The sequence below is a fragment of the Sminthopsis crassicaudata genome, chromosome 2 (genome assembly GCF_048593235.1).
Source record: "Sminthopsis crassicaudata isolate SCR6 chromosome 2, ASM4859323v1, whole genome shotgun sequence".
NCBI lineage: Eukaryota > Metazoa > Chordata > Mammalia > Dasyuromorphia > Dasyuridae > Sminthopsis > Sminthopsis crassicaudata.
This window is the reverse complement of record NC_133618.1, coordinates 537,428,415-537,453,623: the sequence shown is the minus strand read 5'-3', so window position 1 is coordinate 537,453,623 and position 25,209 is coordinate 537,428,415. Positions and strand designations below refer to the sequence as shown.

The 25,209-nt window shown below is 33.3% G+C and overlaps 1 protein-coding gene across 12 annotated transcripts in view; it reads left to right on the top strand.

The window, feature by feature from the left end:
* PIAS1 (protein inhibitor of activated STAT 1) overlaps positions 1-25,209 on the top strand; it is a 193,548-nt gene that overhangs the window by 69,928 nt on the left and 98,411 nt on the right. For 6 of the 12 annotated variants that reach the window (XM_074294711.1, XM_074294713.1, XM_074294712.1 and 3 more), the window contains 2 exons: positions 18,784-18,873; positions 19,419-19,863. In XM_074294711.1, the coding sequence (XP_074150812.1) occupies positions 18,784-18,873; positions 19,419-19,863 (535 nt within the window). Of the gene's footprint in view, positions 1-14,729; positions 14,751-17,678; positions 18,397-18,783; positions 18,874-19,418; positions 19,864-25,209 lie in introns of those variants that run through there. The other 6 variants (XM_074294717.1, XM_074294718.1, XM_074294719.1 and 3 more) reach the window with 3 other exon arrangements.

Here is a 25,209-nt window from a genome sequence, read left to right as displayed (position 1 = left end):
TCACTCCGATCTTATTGGGAATGGTTCTAGTTTATCCCCATTACATATGATGCTTGCTGATGGTTTTAAATAGATGCTACTTACTATTTTAAGGAAAAGCATCACTGAAGTTTTGTTCTTTTTTAAAAAGATTTTATTTTCTTTTCTTTTTTTTTTTTTTTTTTTTTTAACTAAACTACCAATTTTTTTTTTATAATTTTCTTCCCTTGATTGCACTTTTTATAAGCATTCTAGAGTTACAAAATTTCTCCTAAGAACTGCTTTGGCTCCATCCCATAAGTTTGAGTACATTGTCTCATTATTTTTATTTTCTTGGATGACATTATTGTTTCTATAATTTAATGTTTGACCCTCTCATTCTTTAGAATTAATTATTTAATTTCCAATTTTTTGGTCTATTTTCCCATGGCCCTTTATTACATGTAATTTTTATTTCAAAATTCAGAAAAAGATGCATTTAATGTTTTTGCCTTTCTGTATTTGATGTGAAGATTTTATGCCCTGATAATATATGGTCAGTGTTTATGTAGGTGGCATGTACCACTCAGAAAAGGTTTTATTCCTTTCTATCCCCATTCAGTTTTTTCCAAAGATCCATCATACCTAACTTTTCTAAAATTCCATTTACCTTAACTTCTTTTTTATATATTTTGTGGTTAGATTTATCTAGTTCTGAGAGAAGTTGAGATCCCCCATTAGTATAGTTTTGTTTTCTATTTGTTCTTGCAACTTCTCTTCTAAGAATTTGGATGCTGAATCACTTGTTTAGTATTGATATTCACAATCTATAGTACCCTTTAGAAAGGATTTCCTTTCCTTTATCTCTGTAGTTTTCCTCCTTATCTCTTTTAATTAGATTGATTTTTGCTTTTGTTTAGTCTGAAATCAAGATTTCTACCCCTCTTTTGTTTTTTTTTGTTTTTTAATTTCAGCTGAAACATAATATATTCACTTCAGCCTCTTTGTTTTTACTCTGTACTTGTGTGTCTGCTTCAGAGGTGTTTCTTGTAAATATTGTAGGATTCCAGCTTTTAATCTTTGTGCTATCTGCTTCCATTTTATAGGAGAGTTCATTCCATTCACATTTACTGTTAAGATAAGTAATTTTATGTTTCATGCTATTCTATTTTTCCATTTATACTTATTTCACCTGTGCTTTGCTTGTGACTCCCACCTCCCTCAATCTGCCTTCCCTTTTATCAGTCCCTCAACTTTTCTTATTCCTTTCCCCTTCTTCTGCCCTACCTTCTATCACTCCCTCTTTTCCTGTCCTTTTCCCTTCCCCTCTCCCACTCCCTTTCCTTTTTCTCTTCCTCTTCCCCTCCCTCCTTCCCCTTTTTCTTTCTCTTCCCTTTCCTTTTCCCTTTCCTTTCTTTCCTTTGCTTTTCTTTTTATTTCCCCCCCTTTCCCAAAAGAATGAGACAAATTTGTGTGCAAAACTGTGTGTACCTTATTCTGTGGTTGAGTCAAATCCTATGAGATTTAAGGGTCAAACAATGCTCATCCCTCACCCTTCTTTCTTTCTTGATGTGGCATAATTTACCCCATTTTACATACTCATTCCTCTTCTTCAAGTACAATTCTTTTTTTTTTTTTAAACTTTTTTTATTTCTTTTTTAAAAAATATCATCACATTAAAGGCAACTTATACCCTTACCTTCTATATGTATACTGCCCTGATAAAGATACAGATCTGAAAAGTTATCCCATGTAGGGATATAAACATTTTAATCTTTAAAATCAAAGTTTTGGGGGCAGCTAGATGGTGCAGTAGATAGAGTACCAGCCCTAGAGTCAGGAAGACCCTGAATTGAAATATGACTTCAGACACTAAACACTTAACTAGCTGTGTGATGCTAGGCAAGTCATTTAATCCCAATTACCTCTCAAAAACAAAACAAAAAAATTTTTTGTTCTTGTTTACATTTTTATGCTTCTCTTAAGAGTCTTGTATTTGAAGATCACATTTTCTGTTCATCTCTGGTCTTTTCATCAGAAATGATTGAAAATCCCCTATTTCATTTGTTATTTGAACAACCATTTTTCCCACTGAAAGATAATGGTTAATTTTGCTAGGTAATTGGTTCTTAATTGTATTCCAAGCTCCTTTGCCTTTGGGAATATCCTTTAATGTGGAAGCTGTTGGTTCTGGATAATCCTGATTGTGGCTCCTCAGTACTTTGGTTTTTTTCTGGCTGCTTATCATATTTTCACCGTAATCTGATAATTCTGGAATTTAGCTCCAATATTTCTTGGAGTTTTCATTTTGAGGTCTCTTTCAGGAGATGATCTTTCAATGTGTCTTTCAGTGATGATTTTACCCTCTGATTCTAGTTTATCAGGACAGTTTTTCTTGATGACTTCTTGAAATCTGTTGTCTTGGCTCTTTTTTTGATAATAACTTTCAGGCAGTCCAATAATTCTTAGATTGTTTCTCTGATTCTATTTTCCAGGTTGGTTATTTTTCCAATGTGGTATTTTATATTTCCTTCAATTTTTTGATTTTTTTTTTTTGATGTCTCATTGTCCAGTCAATTTTTTAATTATTTTCTTTGATTAGCTTTTTAAAAAATTGGCCAATTGGACTTTGTTGGGGGTTTTTTGGTGGATTTTTTTTTCCATTTCATCAAATTTATTTTTTAATAATTTTTTCAATCAAGTTTCTATGCTCCCTTTTCCAAGCTGTAGACTCTAAACTTTCATAATTCTACTATATAGTTTTCATTTTTTTTCCCATTTTTTTCTTCTATCTCTTTTAAGATCCTTTTTGAATTATTCCAAAAGAGCTTGAGAGCTGTTCATTATCTCCCTTTGAAGTTTTGGATGTAGGCATTTTGCCATTTCAGTCCTCTTCTAGATTTGTGTTCTGATCTTCCCTGTTATGTTATCTTTCTATGGTCAGGGCTCATTTTGCCTTTTTACTCATTTTTAAAAGTTGAGCTCCGCTCCTGGGACACAGGGGAGATTATTCAAACCTTTTTATTTTGTTTTGTTTTTTGCAGAGGCCAAAGGTGCTGCAGGCTTTTTTTATTGTGCTGGATTGGCTTAGCTTGGTTCTGCTTATTCAGCAGTTTAGGAACTTATAATTTGCCTTTTGAGTTATATTGGAGGTCTCACAGATGACCCATTAGTCCTCTGAATCTGGACAGAGTAGCCAACTTTGCTGTACTTCAGCTAAGAGCCTCCTCCAGTAGATTGCCTACAAGAGGCCTCTCAGCTTCTCATTCCTCCTGCTCAATTAAAATAGACCTTTTCTGAGGTCCTTCCAAGGTATCTTAAGCTGGCAAACTATTACACTCCAGATGTTTGTGGGTTCTGTCACTCCAAAATCCAATCAGAAAACAATGTTAGAGTAGGTTTTGAGGGAAAAGGAGGGAGCTCAGGCAATGTCCTGGATATTTTCTACCATCTTGGTTCCTCCCGTTCCTCCTCCTCTCGCCTCCCAATTTCTTTACCCAATTTTTCCTCTACCACTGTTATTTGACTTTGAAAATCATTTTAAAATCTCTTCTAGTAATTTTTGTTGGGCTTATATATAATTCAAATCCTGCCCCCTTCTTTGTAGCTGTTTTGACATCATTGTCCTCTGAGTTTGTGCCTTGATCATCCCTGTCACCACAATTACTTTTTATTTTCTGATTGTTCTTTTTTGGTGATTGTTAATATTTCTAGCCTGTTTCTTGACTTTTATCTTTATCTTAATGTTATTCTTTGTTCCCAGCATGAGGAAGGCAGGGTAGAGGGAACAGACTTCAGGTTTTTTCATAATACTGCTTGCAGAGCAAGTTCTTGAGATTTGGAAATTTTCTGTGCTTCCAAGGTGATGTGGTCAGGGAAGAGCTGTGGTCACTGTTCTCCTGGTTTGTACTCATATCTTTAACCTAGTAAGGGGCCTGATTCCTTTGGATTGCAATTGATACTGCTCCTTAGGGTCCTATCCATTGGGACATGAAACAGTACTGCTCATCAGGGTCCCTACTCCTTTGTGACTGAAAGTGCTCCTTCTGCCCTAGAACTGAGATGTGAACATAGGCATTGGGTTTTTGCCAAACAGCATCTGGTACTTTATCTAGTGCTAGCACAGGAGGTCCTCTGTAATTTCTGACCATTAGCTAGGTCCTCTTACTGTCTCTGGCTTGAGAGCTCCTGAAACTGCTACTATTTCTTTCACCATGAGCTAGTCCCACCTCTGGTAGGACTTGCATCCATGTAGGCTGTGAGCTAACCTCCACTCCCATGCCACAATCTTTAAATATCTTGAGTTGCCTTGGGCTGGAAGAATGTCTTACTCTGACCTTTTGTTGACTCTTCTACTCCAGAATTTTATTTGAAGTATTATTTTTAAATTGTTTGGAGAGGAATGTTGGGAAAACTCAGCTGAGCACTTCCTCTTCTCTGCCATCTTGGTTCTGTCTCCAATTACAAGTTACTATTCTTACAATTATTAATTAGGTTTCTACTATGTATAAATTGTAGAATATGTTGGAGGTGAAAATAATCACTTTCAAAGGGTATATACATTGCTCTGGGAAGGCATAAGTTCTTCAGAGTTGTATAAATATAAGGCATATGCAAAGTAAGTAAGTAGTAGGACCTCTTGTTAAAGATAGCTCTTTACCTGAGCCTTGAGGAGTGCTATAAGATTCCAGGAGCTTGCAATGATATGAGAACATTTTAGACATGAGAAATGGCCTGTGCAGTGTTGTGGAAGCCAGTAATAGAATGTTGTCAGTCTATTTCATTAGTCCAATTAAGAGGTCATTAGGAATTAGACTACAGGATTGTGGTATGAGTGGAGAGGAAGGAATAGGGGGAGGGAGAGAATGTTGACAAGGTTATTTTTTTTTTATTATTATAGCTTTTTATTTACAAGATTATATGCATGGGAAATTTTTCAGCATTGTCAACAAGTTTTTAAATGCTTCCTGTGTGTGCCAGACATTGTGCTAAGTGCTGGGGAATCAAAATTAAAAAAAAAAAAAAATCTCTGTGGTCATGGAGCTCACATAAGAGGGAGACAACATGCAAACATACATATGACTGCATGAACTAGATATATGTAGGATAAATTGGCAGTAATCACAGAAAGAAAATGCTAGCATTAAGAAGGGATCAAAAAGGCTTCTGGCAGAAGATGGGATTTTTATCTGACTTGTAGTAACTAATATTAGGTAAAGAAACTAAGATGTAGACTTAGGAAAGAGACCATTACAGGAATGGGGGACAGAACATGAAAAGCAGAATTGAGAGATGAAACTTCTTATATATGAGAAATAGCAAGGAAGCCATTATTACTAGGCCATAGAATATGCCAGTGGTTCTCAAATTTTGTGGTTTCGGGATCCTTTTACATTCAAGGATCCCCTGCCCTCAAAGAGCTTTTTTTATTTGTATGTTTCTCGATAGATTATGCTGACAAATGCTTACTATATTAGACATTAAAAAGATATTTGTATTATTACAAAAATACAAAATTTGTATTATTATTGTTGACCTCCAAACCCCTTAAAAGATTCTTGAGTACCCCAAGTTTCCCCAGGTCATACTTTGAGAGCTGCTGAAGCATGTGGAAAGAAATTAGCATAAGAAGACTGGAAAGGTAAAGTCCTTTAAAAAATAAACAAAATTTTATTTTTGATCCTGGAGGTAATAGGAAGCTGTTAGAACTTAAGGAATGGGAGATGGGTAAGTATAAAACATGTTCAGATTTTAGGAAGATCAGTTAAACAACTGAGTGGAAGATAGATTGGAGTGGGGAGAGACTTAGGGCAAAGAAGCCCAACTAGAAAGCTTTCTTCAGTGAGAGACTTGAAGTGATGAAGGCCTGTCTTAATATAGAGGCGGTGTCGCAGGAGAAAAGTATATATATGAAAGATATTATGAAAATAGAATGGATAGCACATGGATTGGATATGAGTGGGTGGGGGAAGTAGACAGTTGAGGATGACTTCTAGGTAGTGAGCTTTGGTAATGCTTTTGATAATGTTTGTACTTTTCACAGCAATAGGAATGTTAGGAAGAGGGAAGGGAGGTAGAAATAATGAATTCAGTTTTGGATATGTTGAGTTTAAAGTTTTTATAGGATATCCTGTTTGGGATGAGCAGGATACAGTCTTGCGGAACAGCCAAAGTTGATGGGAGAGATGAAAATAAAGATCTGAAGAGACTGAGAGGGAATGGTAGAAAAAGGGAGGAGAGTTTTCAGGTAGGGAAACTAGGACAGAACACTGTCAAAAAAAAAACAAAACAGAAAAGAGTAGTATTAAGGAGAAAAGGGTGATCAGTAGTGCTAAATGCTTCAGAGACATCAAGAAGGATGAGGATTGAGAAGAGGCCATCTTTTAACAATGAAGAAGACGACATTGGTAACTTTGGAGAGAACAATTTCTGTTGCATGATGAGATTAGAAACTAGACTGCAGAATAAAGAGAATGAAAGGAAAGGAGATGGAAGCACTCATTATAGACAACCTTATTGAGGAGGTTAGCCAGGAAAATTGAGAGAGATAAAGGATTATATATAATTAGAAGTTGATTGAGTCAAGTAAGGTTTTTTTGAAGGTGGGAGAAACATGGGCATGTTAGTAAGAAGTAGGAAAACAGTAGAAAAAAATAGTGAAGATAAGTGAGAAAGTTGGAATAATAGAGATGGCAATCTTCTGTAAAATCTGGAGCCAAATTGTGATTGTCTTTAAATGGAAAATTGAGAAATTTGTAGAGTTGGTAGCTATTAAAGCTTCTTACACAGCCATGATCAGACATGTGCTTTAGGAATATCACTTTGGTAGATATTTGGGTGATAGATTGGAAAGGGGAGAGATTGGTTATAAGACCACCAATGGGAAAGGTATTTCATTAGTCCAATTAAGAGATCATTAGGGATTAGATTACAGGATTGTGGTATGAGTGGAGAGAAGGAATGGGGGAGGGAGAGAATGTTGACAAGGTTATTTTTTTTATTATTATTATAGCTTTTTATTTACAAGATGTATGGCATGGGTAATTTTTCAGCATTGACAATTGCAAAACCTTTTGTTCCAATTTCCCCCTCCTTCCTCCTACCCTTTCCCTCAGATGGCAGGTTGACCAATACATATTAAATATGTTAAAGTATAAGTTAAATACAATATATGTATACAAGTCCATACAGTTATTTTGCTGTACATAAAGAATTGGACTTTGAAGTGGCGCAGTAGATAGAGCATCAGCCCTGAAGTCAGGAGGACCTGGGTTCAAATCTGGTCTCAAACACTTAACACTTCCTAGCTGTGTGACCCTGGGCAAGTCACTTAACCCCAATTGCCTCAGCAAAAAAAAAAAAAAAAAAAAAAAAAAGAACAATTGGACTTTGAAATAGTATACAATTAACCTGTGAAGAAAATAAAAAAGGCAGGCAGACAAAAATAGAGGAATTGGGAATTCTGTGTAGTGGTTCATAGTCATCTCCCAGAGTTCTTTAGCTGGGTGTAACTGGTTCAATTCATTATTGCTCTATTGGAATTAATTTGATAAATCTCGTCGTTGAAGAGGGCCACGTCCATCAGAATTGATCATCATATGCTGAGTGAAATGAGCAGAAACAGGAGTTCATTATACACTTCAACAACAATACTGTATGAGGTTGTATTCTGATGGAAATGGATATCTTCAACAAAGAGAAGATCTAATTCAGTTCCAATTGATCAATGATGGACAGTATCAGCTACACTAGAGAAGGAACACTGGAAAATTAGTATAAACTGTTTGCATTTTTGTTTTTCTTCCCAGGTTATTTTTACCTTTTAATCCAATTCTTCCTGTGCAACAAGAAATTCGGTTCTGCACACATATTATATCTAGGATATATTATAACATATTCAACATGTATAAGACTACCTGCCATCTAGGGGAAGGGGTGGAAGGAAGGAAGGGAAAAATTGGAATAGAAGTGAGTAGAAGGGATAATGTTGTAAAAAATTACCCCTGCATATGTACTATCAAAAAAAGGTTATTATTATAAAAAAAATTAAAATAAAAAAAAAAGAATTGACCATCATATAGTATTGTTGTTGAAGTATATAATGATCTCCTGGTCCTGCTCATTTCACTCAGTATTAGTTCATGTAAGTCTCTCCAGGCCTTTCTGAAATCATCCTGCTGGTCATTTCTTACAGAACAATAATAATATTCATATACCACAATTTATTCAGACATTCTCCAATTGATAGGCATCCACTCTGTTTCCAGTTTTTGGCCACTACAAAAAGGGCTGCCACAAACATTCTTGCATATACAGGTCCCTTTCCTTTCTTTAAAAGCTCTTTGGGATATATAAGCCCAGTAGTAATGTTGCTGGATCAAAGGGTATGCACAGTTTGATAACTTTTGGAGCATAGTTCCAAATTGCTCTCCAGAATGGCTGGATGTATTCACAATTCCATCAACAATGTATTAATGTCCCAGTTTTCCCACATCCCCTCCAACATTCCACATTATCTTTCCCTGTCATTCTAGCCAATCTGAGAGGTATATAGTGGTATCTCAGAGTGGTCTTAATTTGCATCTTGACTAATAATGACTTGGAACATCTATTCATATGGCTAGAAATAGTTTCAGTTTTTTTGTCTGAGAATTGTCTGTTCATATCTTTTGACCATTTATCAATTGGAGAATGGCTTGATTTCTTTAAATTAGAGCCAGTTCTCTATATATTTTGGAAATTAGACCTTTATCAGAACCTTTGACTGTAAAATGTTTTCCCAGTTTATTGCTTTCCTTCTAATCTTGTCTGCATTAGTTTTGTTTGTACAAAACCTTTTTAATTTAATATAACCAAAATTTTCTATTTTGTGATCAATAATGATCTTTAGTTGATCTTTGGTCATAAAGTCCTTCCTCTTCCACAGGTCTGAGAGGTAAACTATTTTATGTTCTTATAATTTATTTATAATCTCATTCTTTATGCCTAGATCATGAACCCATTTTGGTGTAAGTTGTGTGGGTCAATGAATAGTTTCTGCCATACTAATTTCCAATTTTCCTAGCAGTTTTTGTCAAACAGCGAGTTCTTATCCCAAAAGTTGGGGTCTTTGGGTTTGTCAAACACTAGGTTATTAAAGTTATTGACTATTTTGTCCTTTGAACCTAATCTATTCCATTGATCAACTAGTCTATTTCTTAGCCAATACCAAATGATTTTGGTAACTGCTGCTTTATAATATAATTTTAGATTTGGTACAGCTAGATTTCACTTGATTTTTTTTTCATTAGTTCCCTTGAAATTTTTGACCTTTTGTTTTTCCATATGAACTTTGTTATTTTTTCTAGGTCATTAAAATAGTTTTTTGGGTGTCTGATTGGTATAGCACTAAATAAAAGTTTAGGTAGTATTGTCATCTTTATTATATTTGCCCACCCTATCCGAGAGCATTTAACATTTTTCCAATTGGTTAGATCTGACTTTATTTGTGTGGAAAGTGTTTTGTAATTTTGCTCACATAGTTCCTGATTTTCCCTTGGCAGATAGATTCCTAAATATTTTATACTATCAGTAGTTACTTTAAATGGAATTTCTCTTTGTAACTTTTAACTTTGGATTTTGTTATAATGCTGATGACTTATGTGCTAATGACATACTTATTTTGTATCCTGCAAGTTTGCTAACGGTGTGGATTATTTCTAATAGCTTTTTAGTAGAATCTCTGGGGTTCTCTAAGTATACCATCATATCATCTGCAAAGAGTGATAATTTGGTTTCTTCAATTACCTACTCTAATTCCTTTAATCTCTTTCTCAACTCTTATTGGCAAAGAAAGCTAGCTTTTCTAATACAATGGTGTTAGTGGGCAACCTTGTTTCACTCCCGATCTTAATTGGGAATGGTTCCAGTTTATCCCCATTACATATGATGCTTACTGATGGTTTTTAATAGATGCTACTGATTATTTTAAGGAAAGTCCATTTGTTCCTATACTCTCAAGTGTTTTTTTTTTTTTTTAATAGAAATGGATGTTGGATTTTATCAAATGCTTTTTCTGCATCTATTGAGATGATCATATGGTTTTTGTTAATTTGGTTATTATTATGGTCAATTATACTAATAGTTTTCCTAATATTGAACCAGCCCTGCATTCCTGGTATAAATCCTACTTGATCATGGTGTATTATCCTGGGATGATTTCCTGTAGTCTTTTTGCTAATATCTTATTTAAAATTTTTGCATCAATATTCATTAGGGAGATTGGTCTATAATTTTATTTCTCTGTTTTCAACCTATCTGGTTTAGGTATCAGTACCATGTCTGTGCCATAAAAGGAATTTGGTAGGGCTCCTTTCTTATTTTTTCAAATAGTTTATATAGCATTGGGGCTAATTGTTCTTTAAATGTTTGGTAGAATTCACATGTAAATCCATCTGGTCCTGGGGATTTTTTCTTAGGGAGTTGATTAATAACTTGTTCTATTTCTTTTTCTGAAATAGGACTATTTAAGCAATTTACTTCCTTCTCTGTTAATCTAGGAAGCCTATATTTTTGGAGGTAGTCATCCATTTCACTTAGGTTATCAAATTTGTTGGCATAAAGTTGGACAAAGTAATTCATTATTTCTCTAATTTCCTCTTCATTGGTGGAAAATTCTCCCTTGAAAAGGTTATTTTGTTAAAACTTGTTAAATAATTAGATATGTGGATAAAGAAAGAATGAAGTCATTTGATTCCTTACATTTCAAGGGTACATTTTCTAGCTCTTTCAAGGCTAAGTCTCAAGAGATATTGGATTATTTGTATGAGATGTAATTTAATTTTAAGCTTTACCAGAACATTAAAAGAATTGTATAACCAAGGGAATATTGGAAAGAAATTTCATATCTCATTTATTTATCTACTCTTCCTAAATCACATAGTTTAAAATACCATGCTTCTATAATTCCAAATTTTAGATCATAGTTTGAAATCTGTTGTTTGGAAACAGTTCTTTTCAAATCTATTAATATTAGCTTATATTTATATAGTGCCTTCTACTTACAAAGTCCTTTATATATGTTGTCTTAATTTGATCTTCAAAATATACTTGTGAGGGAGGGAGTTATTATAAATATTATTCTCATTTTACAAAAACAAATGGAGAGAAACTATGGTTTCCCTAGCAGTCTCATGTATGATAGATGATAAGGCTTGCTCTTGAATTCCCACCTTCTGAGTACAACTGTCTCTAACTCCTACTATATCAGAATGCTTCTGAAATTTAATAATTTTAGGGGGGTACTTTTAACTTTTTGGCCTTTTTCTTCTGCATTTTTTTTTACTTAATCTCTTATAGTTTTGACCAAACGTATTTCTGTCTCTTGTTCCAGTCCTAGAATTTACCTTATTTTTCACTCTGATTTTATTATTTTTTATAAATACTTGACCTTATCTATTTTCATTTGCCCTTTGTTTTATCTTTAGTATTTATTAGATGTTAACTTTTTTTGAGGTTGTCCAATGAAAGATTCAAACAATAAACTCTGATACCTTATTTGATAAAAATTTGATAAAAAATATTTTAATGCTTTTATCATATTTCAGAATTCATTCTAGAATAAATCAATAATGTAACAGAAAAAGAAAAAAATTAAGATGAGGTTAGTGATAAATATAATTGAATATTAGAAAATAATTGAAACTATATATAAATAAGTCTAAGAACTTTTAAAAAAAGTACTAACAATTTTGATTAACAATTAGCTAAAAAACCTAGTCCTTCAAATCATCAGAAATAGAAATAAGAATAGAGCAGTTGATGCAAGGAAATTAAGAGAATTACCAGTAATTATTGTATTCTAATAAATTTGATTATCTAAAAATTGAAATACTGAAATGACAAAACAAATTTTGGATGGCCTAAAAACACCAATCTTAGGGTTAGATCTCTGATTAGCCTTTTAAAAATGACTATGCCAAGTCATTAATTATAAGAAAAATGAAAACTCCTGAATTTCTTCTTACTTTTGGCATATTGCCAAAGATTGAGAAAAGACGGGTACAGTCAAATTTGGAAGGACTATGGAATACAGGAAGCATTAGAAAGACCTGAATTCAGAATTCAAATATATAACTGTGTTATCCTAGACCAGTCACCTTACCTCTGTTTGCTTTAGTTTTCTTACCTGTAAAATGGTGTTATAGTACCTTCCTCCCTGGCTTGTTATAAAGGTAAAAAATATAATAATTGTAAAACACTTACCCAGTGCCTGACATATAGTAGGTATTTAATAAGTACCTGTTTCCTTCCTTCACACACCCCCCATTCACTGAAAGTAGTGCTGTAAAGTACTAATCAAAAAAAAGTAGGAAATGAAGAAAGTTTATGTCAGAATATTCAGAGCAACACTCTTTGTGATAGCAAAGAATGTAATTCAATAGTATTGTTAAATGAGAAAGGTTGATTCTGAGGAATTTAGAAAAGTATGGGAAGATTTGTTTTGATGCAGAATAAGATAAGCAGAACCCAGTTCCATGTTGTGTGTATGACAGCAACATTGTAAATGTTTTAAAAATTCCCCCCAAAGAAGCTGAATTAAGGCAAGAAAGACTGATGATGAAACACTCTGCAAAGAGGTGGAGATGGAGATGAGAGGTACTATTCAAACACTATTCAAAATTTTTTATCACTAGAGAGGAGATTCAGTCTGACAGGATGGCATCAATGAAACTTTAAAAGCTGTTATGTCAAAAGATAATTTGGCATTCAAATCTGGTCTCAGACACTTAACACTTTCTAGCTGTGTGACCCTGGGCAAGTCACTTAACCCCAGCCTCAGGGGAGGGAAAAAAAAAAAGATAATTTGGCTAATGTAGAGTCTCCTAAATAATTGTTCTGTTTTGTGATCAAAAACTTATTTTATAAAATCCCAAGTGATAACTAAACTCTAGACTTCTGCTGTTTCTTCCTTTGCTTCCTATCAATAAACATGTATTAAATTGCTTTTGTTGCTAGACCCAGAGTGGGAAAAAGAAATCAAAAGTTGAAATAAGATTCCATCCCATTTTTATAAAATTTTAAAGTCTGGGGGAGGGAGGGAAAAGCTCATTATAAAATACAATATTACCCAGTTATATTAGCAATAAAAGTATTAAATGAAATTTGAAGGAAAAGGTTATTACTAATAAGGAAGTCTTCCTGGAGATATAATTTGGGTTGGGCTTTTAAAAATGAATTTGGAGTCAAACTGAGGTTCAGATTTTGGTCTTGATATCCTGAGTGATTCTGGAACAAAATAAAATGAGGGAGTTGATATAAATAACCTAAGGCCTTTCTAGTCAACATTTGTGATTATAGAATCACAAAACAAATTTTCTATTAAACTTGACCACCTTCTTTGTTTCCATGGCAACCTCACTTCAGGCCTTATCACTTCACATCTAGACACTGCTTTTCCTTCATTGTTTTCCCAACTTTAAAGCATCTAATATATAATTGGTAGAATGATCCTCCTTCATATCTTTCTTCAAATTAGAGAATATATATTTTACTCAGTATGTACAATCTAAAAATCTAGGATAGCACTGGAAGCTTTCTGTCAACTTATTTTCTTCCACTCCTTTTTTTCCCTAATGTAGAAACAATTCCATTCATGCAAAAAACATAGTTATTTTGGCATACTACATTGTTATAATAATCCTGTTCTTTGCCTTTCCACAAATTATGCCCTGATCCTATAGAGTACTCTACTTAATATGTTGTCAATATGTGAGAAACCTTCAGAACTGAGGCCAGAACATGTCTATCCCAGAAAGTCTTTGTCAGGATAGGCATTCTGTATTCCCCAATAATTACTTACATTCATTGGTAACATTGGGTCATGCTATCCATTCTAGAAGGAAATCTGGCCTAGTTAATGAAGTGATTTGCTGAAGTTCATAGAACTAGTTAAAGTTCTAAATATAAACTGATATAAATATAAACTGATCCTATTTTATAATTTAACATTATAAACTATTTCAGAGGACTGTATGAATGAGAAAAATATGTGTTTAATTTTTTACTTAAAAATTTTTACTTGATCTTTAATATTTAAGGTTCTAGCTAATGAATTTTATGTTAAGACTTGTGACAACTTATATATCACTAAGACTTTAATTTGTTATAAGTCAAGCCTTATCGAAAGGGAAACATTTTTTATATACTATATATTTTAGATATGCCTGTCTCTTCAAGCAAGGAGTTATTAAGTACCAAGCACCATTACTAGAGAATGAAAAAAGACTAAGGAAAAATATTCCCAGCTCTCATGGACCTTACTTGTGTAGTCTAGTTGGGGGCAACATGTACACATATAGAGAGGTATGTACTAAATAGAAAATCATTTTCAGGAATAAACAATTAGGGAGGGGGGATGTGGAGGATGGAAGGGCACAAGACTAAAAAAAGGGTTTATGTAGAAGGACATATTTGAGCTGAGCTTTTGAAGGCAATCATGAATTAGTTCTAAGAGTTAATGTGGAGAAAGATGCTTCACAAGCCTAGAGGACAGCCAATCCTCTACTATTCAAAGGAATAAAAATAAGTGCCCTATGTGAGAACCTGAAGGACAATTTGACTGTATGAAGGGTTTAAAATGCCAAACATTTGATCCTCAAAGTAGTAGAAAGCCCCTGGAAGCCATATGGTCAGACCTTCACTTTTGCAGAATCCTTTTGGCAGTTATGTGGAGGATTGATTAGAACAGGAAGAGACTTGAAGTTGGAAGACCATTAGGAGGCTCTTGCAGTTCCTGGCAGGAGCTGATGAAGGTCTGAACTATTATATTGCATAACTGTTTTACATGTGTATATTATCTTTGGACCTATATGTATTGCTTGTTCCTGATTCAATATTGTAGTATTTTGTGTTCTTGCCTCATCTCTGCATGGAAAACTCCTTAAATTCATTGAGGTGCATATCTCAAGATTTTCTACTAGAGGCTTATCTTAATCCCCACCTCCCCTACTTAGTGCCCTCTCACTTTGTACTTGCTTTTTTTGCATGCTTGGCATTTTCTTATCTATGTTCATGTTGTTTCTCCCTAATATATTACAGAAGCTTATTGAAGGGCAGGGACTCTTTGGTTGTTGCTTTTATCTCCAGTCCCTACCATAGTGCTCAGCACATATATTTTTTTAATAAATACTTATTTAATTTGGATTCTTTTTATTTTAATTAGACTAATGCTGAATTGCTTACTAATTTTTTTCTTTAGCTTTTATTTTCATTTACAATAGGCTAATATCCATGTGACATAAACCTTTATTGAAAATCTTTATAACAGTTATGGAACCATTAATTCCACAAACATGGTTCCGGGTCTTTTGTTTATCATCCAAAAATAGAGGTGTCCCTCTCACTTCTCACCATTTCTGCAAAGCAGTACTTTTCCTTCCAGATATGTTGGCCAGCATTTTACTTTGACTTCTGTTTGCCCATAACTCTTTATCTTATTATCTTAGCATGGCTTGATTTTAATATTTGTAAGTTAGGAGTAAGTATACTCGTGCTTAAAAGTAGTGTAATATAGTGGAAAGAACATGGGTTTTGAATTCAGAAGACCTTGGACCAGCCCCTAGCCTTGCCACACATTAGCTCTGTGATCTGAAGCAAGTTGTGGAACTTCTCTGAGGTTTTCTCATTTGTATAATCTTGCTCAGTTTCATAGAGTTCTGGAGCAAGCCTTCTGTAAACCTCAAAATATTTAGAAATGTTAACACTACTTATAATAAATTATTATTTATTACACAATGATATTTGCCCTGGCCTGTGCTATGTATATGCATCTACCTGTTCTTATTTGTAACCTTTGAGATGAAATGTTGGTAATAGAATTTCACAATTTGATAGAAAAAAATCTTGCCCCTTTATAGTACTCTGCATGACCAAGAAATTCCACACCTGGAGTTCCCCAAATGGATAAAATTATATAGTCCAACCATATATATATATATATATATATATATATATATGTATATAAAATGAATCTATTAATGTGCATAACCTTTCTCAATACATATAAAATGACTTTATCTTACTGCTAAAAACATTAGCATTCAATTTTTATGTTTTTTCTAAATTGAAAAATGTAGTCTTCTATTTATTTTGTACTAATTTTCGCATTTTGTTGATGAGTTGGCAGAAAATAAAATTTTCCTCTCTAGTTCCTCTTGTCCTGTCCCTTCTATTCACTATTCATTTACAGATGGCAATACTACCATGTATGCCTAAATCATGAGAAAAAGCACAATCAAGTCATAGGACTTCAACTCTATTTCTGAAGATAGTACTAACTGTACAACTTTGTACAAATCATTGGGCCTCCTTGGAGTTTTGCTTACTTACCTGTAAAAAATTGCCCCTTCTAACTAGATTTGTAAGCCTCTGATACTCTAGAATTCTATTTTGTGATACTCTTATTGATCAACTAAAACAAAGGATTATAAGCACCTTTAATTCTTATCCTGCTCAAATCACTGACTTAAGAGAGGAAAGAATAAGACTAAGAGTAGGCAGATAGTAGCTATATTTTCCCCTGTGCCCACATATCAGTGTAGAATCAGCTCTCCTTGGGTTGTTAGATATTTCTTGCATTTTTTATTTTTATGATAAAAAGATGGTAGTCTTTTTAGTCACCAAATGATCTACCATTAAGATTATATTAGCTGCTCAGGCATTCTGATTTACTCTCCTCAGCCCTCTACCTCAAGCATCAATTGTAATTGATGCATGAGAACATCAGCAGAATTCTGAGAAATTTTGGTTGCTGAGGTAATGATTTATAACATGGTCATGATTGGTACTATTCTTTAGTTACAAATATTCATCTTATTCTAATAAATGGAGTTTTTAAACACACAACATTAAAATGCATTTCAGTGTCTAAAATATACTTCAATGTTAATTTTCCTATTTTAGCAATTTATATTGTAAACTGCTATGTTTTTCTATAGGTTTTATTTAATGTTTCAGATTTTTAGTACTACCTTTCCCCTCTCCCCCCTTTAATTAAAAGATTGGGTTTTTTTTAAACTTAACAAAAATACACTTTCACTCCTAACTCCTCCCTAGTGATAAAGAAAAACAAAACCCAGGTAACAAAGGCAAAACAAATTTCCTCATTGGCCATGTCCAAAAAAAAAAAATCTCAGCCTGCACTTTTTTTGTCAGGAAATATATCCTCATTTATTTAAAACAACTGATTTTTTATACTCTTTTTAGAAGAGTATAGAGGGAGGCATCCTTGGAAATAAGAGTTTGTTTCTCATATTTTACTTATGATTTAATACAATGGCTAATTTAAATCCAGATATAACCCTTTCTTTATAGTAATACAAAGTTTTCTTGTAGCCAAAATGTTGAGCCTTGAAAGAGACTACTTATTAAATTAAATTCTGTAGTAAAAATTATTTTCACTCCTTTTTAAATGTTATTTGTTTTTGTTTATTTTATATTTCAAAAACTACTAGAAGAATATTTTACTACTGTCAGACTTATAATAGCTAGTTTTTTACCATAAGCAGATTAAATTTTATATGATATGGCATTGTATATTTCTACTAAAATGAATTATAAACTATTACTGTATTTAATTCCTCTTACCTAGGTAAACAGAGCCAAAAAAATTGTCAATTCTGGAATTTAATTATTAAATTGTATGATTGTGTGTAATTCAAAACAGAATTGAGTAGCAGGAAATTGCTCTGTATAGATTATTTATTGTACTTGTTACTACAGATGAATTAGACCAATGCCATTTTAAAGACATTTTTTAACCCTTTATTTGCACTTTGGATCTTGTATGATTGTTTCATTAAAGAATAAGTTACCTAATTTAATACCTTTTTTTTCCCTGAGGTAATTGGGGGTAAGTGACTTGCCAAGAAATCTTAAGTCACACAACTAAGAAGTATTAAATGTCTGAAGTCAGATTTGTATTCAGGTCCTCCTGGCTTCAGGGCGGGCACTCTCTCTATCCACTGCACCATCTAGCTGCCCCCTTAACTTAATACTTTATTTCTAATTTGAAGGCCTTAATTTCTTTCAAAATTGCTGATTCGGGCTTTCAGCAAGTATGTCTTTTCCCTCAAAACCTATATCAAGGCTTGATTTCTAACTAGTTCTAAGTTATAGATTATTTCGTCTTCAATCAAATTATTTTCTAAGAAGAGCAGATTTACAGGTTTTTGGTGACCGTTTTTAATTTCTATTATTCTCTTTGCCTTGATCATTCACAACAGAGATATCAAAGCCAAAGATATTCCTGAGTATGCCTGTTACTTCTACCCCAGACCTGTACTTCTGTCCTGAAGATACCGTGTATTATATTCAAGATTACAGTCATTTCTCTTTTTCTTTCATTTACCTTGGTCATCACCTGAGACAGAACTATTAAGGTTCCTGTGATGGGTTTTGGTGAGTGTTATCTAGGGGAGAAGAGAAAGTAGTAGTTAGCTTCCAGCCAAACTCACTGTGTTCAAGGTCTCCAAAGTTTGTCATTATAATATGTGATTCCCTGTCTCTGGCTTTAGTTTTCATCTTTAAGTTTAGTCACTTGAGGGAAAGCCACAGAAGTTTAACTTGTTCTACATGATTTTTACTTTGGCAAATTCTCAGCATTCTTGTATTAAGTCTGTACTAGTAATTCTCAAAAGTGTTCTCTGTGGGAGTTTCTCTAGGTGTGCCATGTAAACTTTGAATATTATATTTAATAAGTAATTTTGTGTTATATAAATTTTACTTGTCCAGCATACGTTGTATAAGTATAGTATTCACAAAATAAACAAAACTTGCCTATTACAGGTACACAATATCCTCAAAATACGCCAGACCTTGAACTCGCAAAGAACTCAACAAAAACAGCTGCTCTTACTGAAGGGAAACTGCGCATTTGTGAGTCTCTCGACTCTCCCATAGTGTTGCCAACTTAAAAATTCAATGTGCTTCTTACTACAAGAATACTGTACCATGACCCACTCCCCCCCACCAAAAATTGGTCTATACCATATAATTTAGCACTTGGGTTTATATATATATATATTTTTTTTTTTTTCTATCTTTTATATATGTTTCCTCTCATTATCTAAGTTCTGCGAGGACATGTGATTTTCTTTTGTAATACCCCTAGCACTGTGCTGTTAAATGTCTGCTGAAGTTGATGACTTGATTGTAGCAGGAAAGTAAATATAAGAGAGATTGTGACATTCTGTATTAATACTTGGTTTAAAATCTGAATTCTGGGCAGAAACAATATCTTTAAAAATACAGATTTTAAACATTTAAGTACTTGAATTTTAAGTTTGACATATCCAGGTCATTGTAAATGAACAACTATATTTTAAATAAACTTCAAATAGGATTATTAAGGAAACAAAACTTAATGTTGCAAATAAAGTTATTGCAATACTAATATTCTTTGCATTTTGTTTATCTTCAAGCAAATGGTTATGAGCCTTAGAGTTTCTGAACTGCAAGTACTTTTGGGCTACGCCGGAAGGAACAAGCACGGGCGTAAACACGAACTCCTCACAAAAGCACTGCATTTATTAAAGGCTGGCTGCAGTCCTGCTGTTCAAATGAAAATTAAAGAACTCTATAGGCGGAGATTTCCCCAGAAAATTATGACACCTGCTGACTTATCTATTCCCAATGTACACTCAAGTCCCATGCCAGCAACTTTATCTCCGTCTACCATTCCACAACTTACTTATGATGGTCACCCTGCAACATCACCATTACTTCCTGTTTCTCTTCTGGGACCTAAACATGAACTGGAACTACCCCATCTTACATCTGCTCTTCACCCTGTCCATCCGGATATAAAACTTCAGAAATTACCATTTTATGATTTGCTGGATGAACTGATAAAACCCACCAGTCTAGGTAAGGTTTCAGTGATCTTTAATAACTATTTGGATTATTTGGGGGAGAGGAGGGAGGATTTTTCATTTTATACTTCTTCCTCCTGTGATTATGATTATCCATGATAATTTGTTTTTATTTGGTTAAGTTTTACATATAGCACAAATAACAACTCTTTTAGCTTTTCTCTTTTGTGTAAAAATAAAGGCAGAAAAATTCTTATAGGGATTTTTATTCTTTAGGAGAGGGGTGGTTTGATTTAAGATGTTAATCAGATACTTCTTAATCTACTTTTGGTCAGTAGTTGAGGAAGAAAAATAAGCTAGATAGAGCTTAATATTTAAAATAATTGTGGAAAATGTTTACATATGTTTTACTGATTAAAAATTTAGTGTTGTTTAAAATCTGTTTCTGCTAATGCCAATTTCTAGACTAATTTTTTTTCTTTTTAAGATTTAATGATATCTAGAACAGATGGTAAATGGTTTTGATTTTTCAAATAGATAATTCATATTATCTAATAGAGGTTTTTATAGTTACATGTATGATATAAAAGACTTGTGATCCATTAGAGCTGCTGGATTAGCAAAAGAAATATTTTATTTTATTTCTCAAATTGTGTGGGTGGATCATTAGGTAAACATGTCCCTATGCTGGCTTCTTATACAGAGTCATAATTACATATAGCAAGCATAGTTAAGTTTCATTCATTGAATCTTTTATTTTAGTCTTTCTTATCATGTCTATCACATCATAGTTTATAGAATCTGAATTTGGAATTTTGATTTTTATATTACTATTCTATATTAAATATAGCTGGCTTTACTTGAATGCCTTACCTAGATTGATTACTAAAATACTTTTATTTTTATATTATTAAACAGTGTTAAATGCAGTTAATCAGTATTTAAAATGCTTTCTCTTATCTGGGTAAGGTTTTATTTTAAGTTATTATAACTTATTTGAATAAATGAAGATTCCAGGGACTATTTTTCCCTTTTTTTATTGCTTTCTCATTTTTCTGATTATACATTTACATTAATTTTTTCAAAATACACATTTCTTTATGAATCATGTTTAGAAAGACAAATCAGAACAAAAGGGGAAAACCACAAGAGGGGGGGAAAAAAACATAAGAAAAAGGAAAAAAAAAAAGTGAACACAGTGTGTTTTGATTTACTTTTCCTCTCCATAGTTCTCTCTCTGGATGCAGATGGTGTTTTCTATCCAAAGTTTATTGGAATTGCAGGAACTATTTTAAACATAATTTCTGTCCTATTTTCTATTCATTCTTAAAATTGCTAAAGTACTAGGGGTTTTGTTGTTGTTTGTTTTTTAATTATAATTTTGCTTATTTTTACCCTTAGCTCCCAACCTTCAAATGATTTGCTAGTCTTTGTGTAAAACAAAATTCTGATTCATTGTTGTTATAAATGTCAGTTGATCCTTGACCCTAATAATTGATTTATGTGCATTAGAAATATAATCTAATTATATATTATGGTTTTTTAATTAGATTTTAAAACTATTATTAGAAGAAATAGATTTCTTTTTCTATGAAAGTTTCTATGAAAATGTACTAGTTCAGTTTTTTGCAGAGTCTGAAAGGAGGACCATAGGATTAAGATTGCACTTGCATATTGATTATCGTGTCCCAACAGTTTAAAAGATCTGTTAAATTAATAAAAACCCAAAACAAATAAAAGATTTCCAAAAAAAGTCATAAGTCTAGAGTTGGAAGGAGCGTCAGAGGCAATCTCTTCCAGTTCTCTAATTTTATAGATAAGGAAACTGAGATGCAGGCAGATTAAGTGACCTTAGAGGTGGAATTCAAACTCAGCTCCCATATCTCCATTGTTCGTTATACCACACTGCCTCTGTAAAATTCATAGAACTTTAGAATAATTTGGTAAAGACTTCTCAGTTTTTCAAATGAGGAAACTGAATCTAAGAAACATTAAGTGACTTTCCTAAGAACATACAAGTTGTAAGTAGTAGAGCAGAGATTCAAACCCCTGATTCCACATCTAGTCATTTTTCCACTGTACTGTTTCATCCTTCTAAACCATTTTTTTTTACCAAAATATTATAATTATATTAAAGTATTTTAACTGTACTTATTGTGATTTCTAGCTGTGGTACAAGCATTCTGTATTCATTTTTGTGCATTATGTAGCCTGACTTAATTATAATTTACATCTTCTATTACATTGCTTAAATAATATTTTGTTAGTTTTATTAGTTTGAACTTTTAAATTGTAGAAATGTATAAGATATATCTTCAAATATTATATTAATAAATCTAAAGCAAACATCCCATGAGAGTTGATTATTTCTGATAATGTTTTTAATTTCTGTTACTATTAAATTTTCTCTTTAACATCCTTGATATACCCTTCTGGTTAGTTGGTAGTACGCTTAAAAAACATTTTTTTTCTTCCCTTCTTATTTACTAGGAGCGATGAAAAAATGCATATGAGGACATATCCACAAACTGTAGGGGCCATGTATATTTGTTAAATTGACTTGAATTGCAGTGTATTATGTTAGACGTTGGAAATAGAGAAATGAAAAAATACCCTGCTCTCTGTCTTCAAAGAGTCTTACAGTCAAAGAGTATGGAATAAGGCAGTTTAAACACATTCATCTGAACATTAAGTCCTTATTAAGTATCAAGTATTGTGCTAATTAAGCATTGGAGATATAAAAGAAAGGCAAAAACTATCTTCTAGGAACTTTCATAGTAATGAGGAAGGTAACATACAAAAAAAAACTACATACATGACTAGGAAGGCATAAGCTTGATTGTAATAAATATATTGTGAGTAGTGATGAATGAGAAATTGACAAGGGACAATGAAGGAACGGTTCTTGAAGGAAGTGGTTTCTAAAGTCAACTTGAAAGGAAAAGATTTCCATTGCAAAAGCTTTACCAACACAGATAGATAGAAGAGGGAGAAAATAAGATTGAGAAGTAACTAGCACTCCAATTTGGCCAAAACACAAACAGAAAATTTTCAAAGAGTAATATGAGATAGGTTGGAATCAGAGAGGCTTCAATGCCTGGAAATAGTCTGATTTAATTTTTTTTTTTAAAGATTTAGTGAAAAGCTCAATTAGAAAAATATTTAAGAAAAAAAGATGTGTTGCCCAAATATACATACATACATAAAATATATATACTTACTTGCTCAAGTAATCTCATTCCATCCCATCTCCTCCAACATAATGCCCCTATTTGTCATCTTCACTCTTGCATTTATTTTTAATCTCTACTTCTTTACCAGCTCATTTCTTATTGCCTACAAATGTTCCCCTATCTCCCCTATTGGAAAAAACCTTCACTTGATCTTTCTGTATTCACTATCATCCTATATTTCTTATGCCTTTTGTAGCTAAATTCCTTCAAAAGGCTCTTTACAAAGCCTCCATTTTCTCTTCTTTCACTCTTAACCCTTTATAGCCCTGCTTCCAACCTTATCATTCCACCAAAACTTCTCTATCCTAGTTGCCAAGTCCTATGGTCTTTTCTCCATTCATATTCTTTGACCTCTCTCTAGCCTTTAACACTGTTAATCACACGCTCCTTTATAGTCTTCTCTCTCTATGTTTTCTGGTTTTATGCCTACCTATCTAACTATTGCTTCTCTGTCTTTTTCTTTTTACTGACTCTTCCTACAAATCATGTCCTCTATAACTGCAGATAGCCACCCAGAGTTCTATTCTGGCCCATCTTCATCTCTCTTCTAATCTTCTTCTCTTGGTGGTTTCATCAGTTTCCATAAAGTTAATTACCTTCTCTTTGTTAATGATTCTCAAACCTATCTTTCCTACCCCAATCTACTCATCTTTAATCTCACATTTTATGTCTTTCAGGCTTCTCAAATTGGATGTCCTGTAGCATCTTAAACTCAACATGTTCATTATCCTTTCCCCTAAACCCACCTTATCTCCTATCTTCCCTCTTACTGGAGAGATCAACATCATTTTCCCAATCGTTTTCAAAAGATTCCTCACTGTTTTTCACATTCTATATCCAATCTGTTGCCAAGGCTTATTGATTTGCCTTTTGCAACATCTTTTAAAAACACTCCTTTCTCTCCTTTGACACTGTCACCACTCTGGTGTAGGCCCTCATCATACCTATATTAATGTAAAAGTCTTTTGGTGGGTCTGCTTGCTTCAAGTTTCTCCCTATTCCAATCCATCCTCCTTTAAGCCACTAAACTGATTTTCTTAAAGTATAATCTGGGTCCCCCTACCCACCCACACATACTCAGTAAACTCCAATGGTTTCCTATTACTTCCAGAAACATTGTTTTATATTCAGGGCTTTTCATAACTTCTTCCTGCCTTTCCATTCTTCTTAAACCTTACTTCCTGACACATACTCTTCTATCCAGTAACATTGGTCTCCTGACTGTTCTATGAACAAAACATTCCATCTCTTAGCTTTGGGCATCTTCTCTGGCTATTGTCCCACGCCTAGAATTCTATTTCTTCTAGCCTCCGACTACTGACTTCCCTGGCTTCCTTTGAGTCCCTAATTGAATTCTGTCTTTATGGGGAAACTTTTGCCAACTCCTCTTAACTCTAGTCTCCTCCCTTTGTTGGTTATTCCCTGCTTATCCTGTATATAGCTTACTTTGTATTTTTTTACATGTTGTATCTCCCATTAAATTGTAAGATCTTTGAGGTCAGGGACTCTTTTGCCTCTTTTTTGTATACCAGGTGCTTAGCACGGTTCCTGACACAGAATAGGTATTTAGTAAATGTTAATTGAGTAATTGATGGTAGCCTGATATGGTATTATTGTTTATTTTACTGTTGCTTTTTGTTTTTGCATCAGTTTTCCTCTATGGTATACCTCTTTTCTTGTTGAAGTTCTGGTGATACAGGATTGAACTTCAGAGAGAAACAGAGATTGCATATTTAGATCCAATGTTTGGACCCAAGGAAGCTGATGAAGTCAAAGGACATAAAGAGAATGTCTAAGGACAAAACTGGAGAATAGTTAAGGGTTGTGACACCGGTGATGACCCAAAAAAGGCGACTAAGAAGTAATTGTCAGGTAGATTGAAGGACATAGCTAAGAAAGAAGAGGAAAGAAGGGAACAAGTATTTATTTAACTCTTCTATGTGCCAGGCACTGGGCTAAATAAGTACTTTATAATATCTCATTTGTCAAATCTCAGCAGTGTCACAAAAATTCAGAAGAGAATATCCAGGAGTAGTTAGTTAGTACTGTCAAATGCTGTTGAGAAGTCTAGAAGAAGAATGAAAATTGAGAAAAAATCATTAGATTTAGCAATTCAGAAATCAATGGTAACTTTAGAAAGAACAATACCACCTTACTAAGGTTGGAAG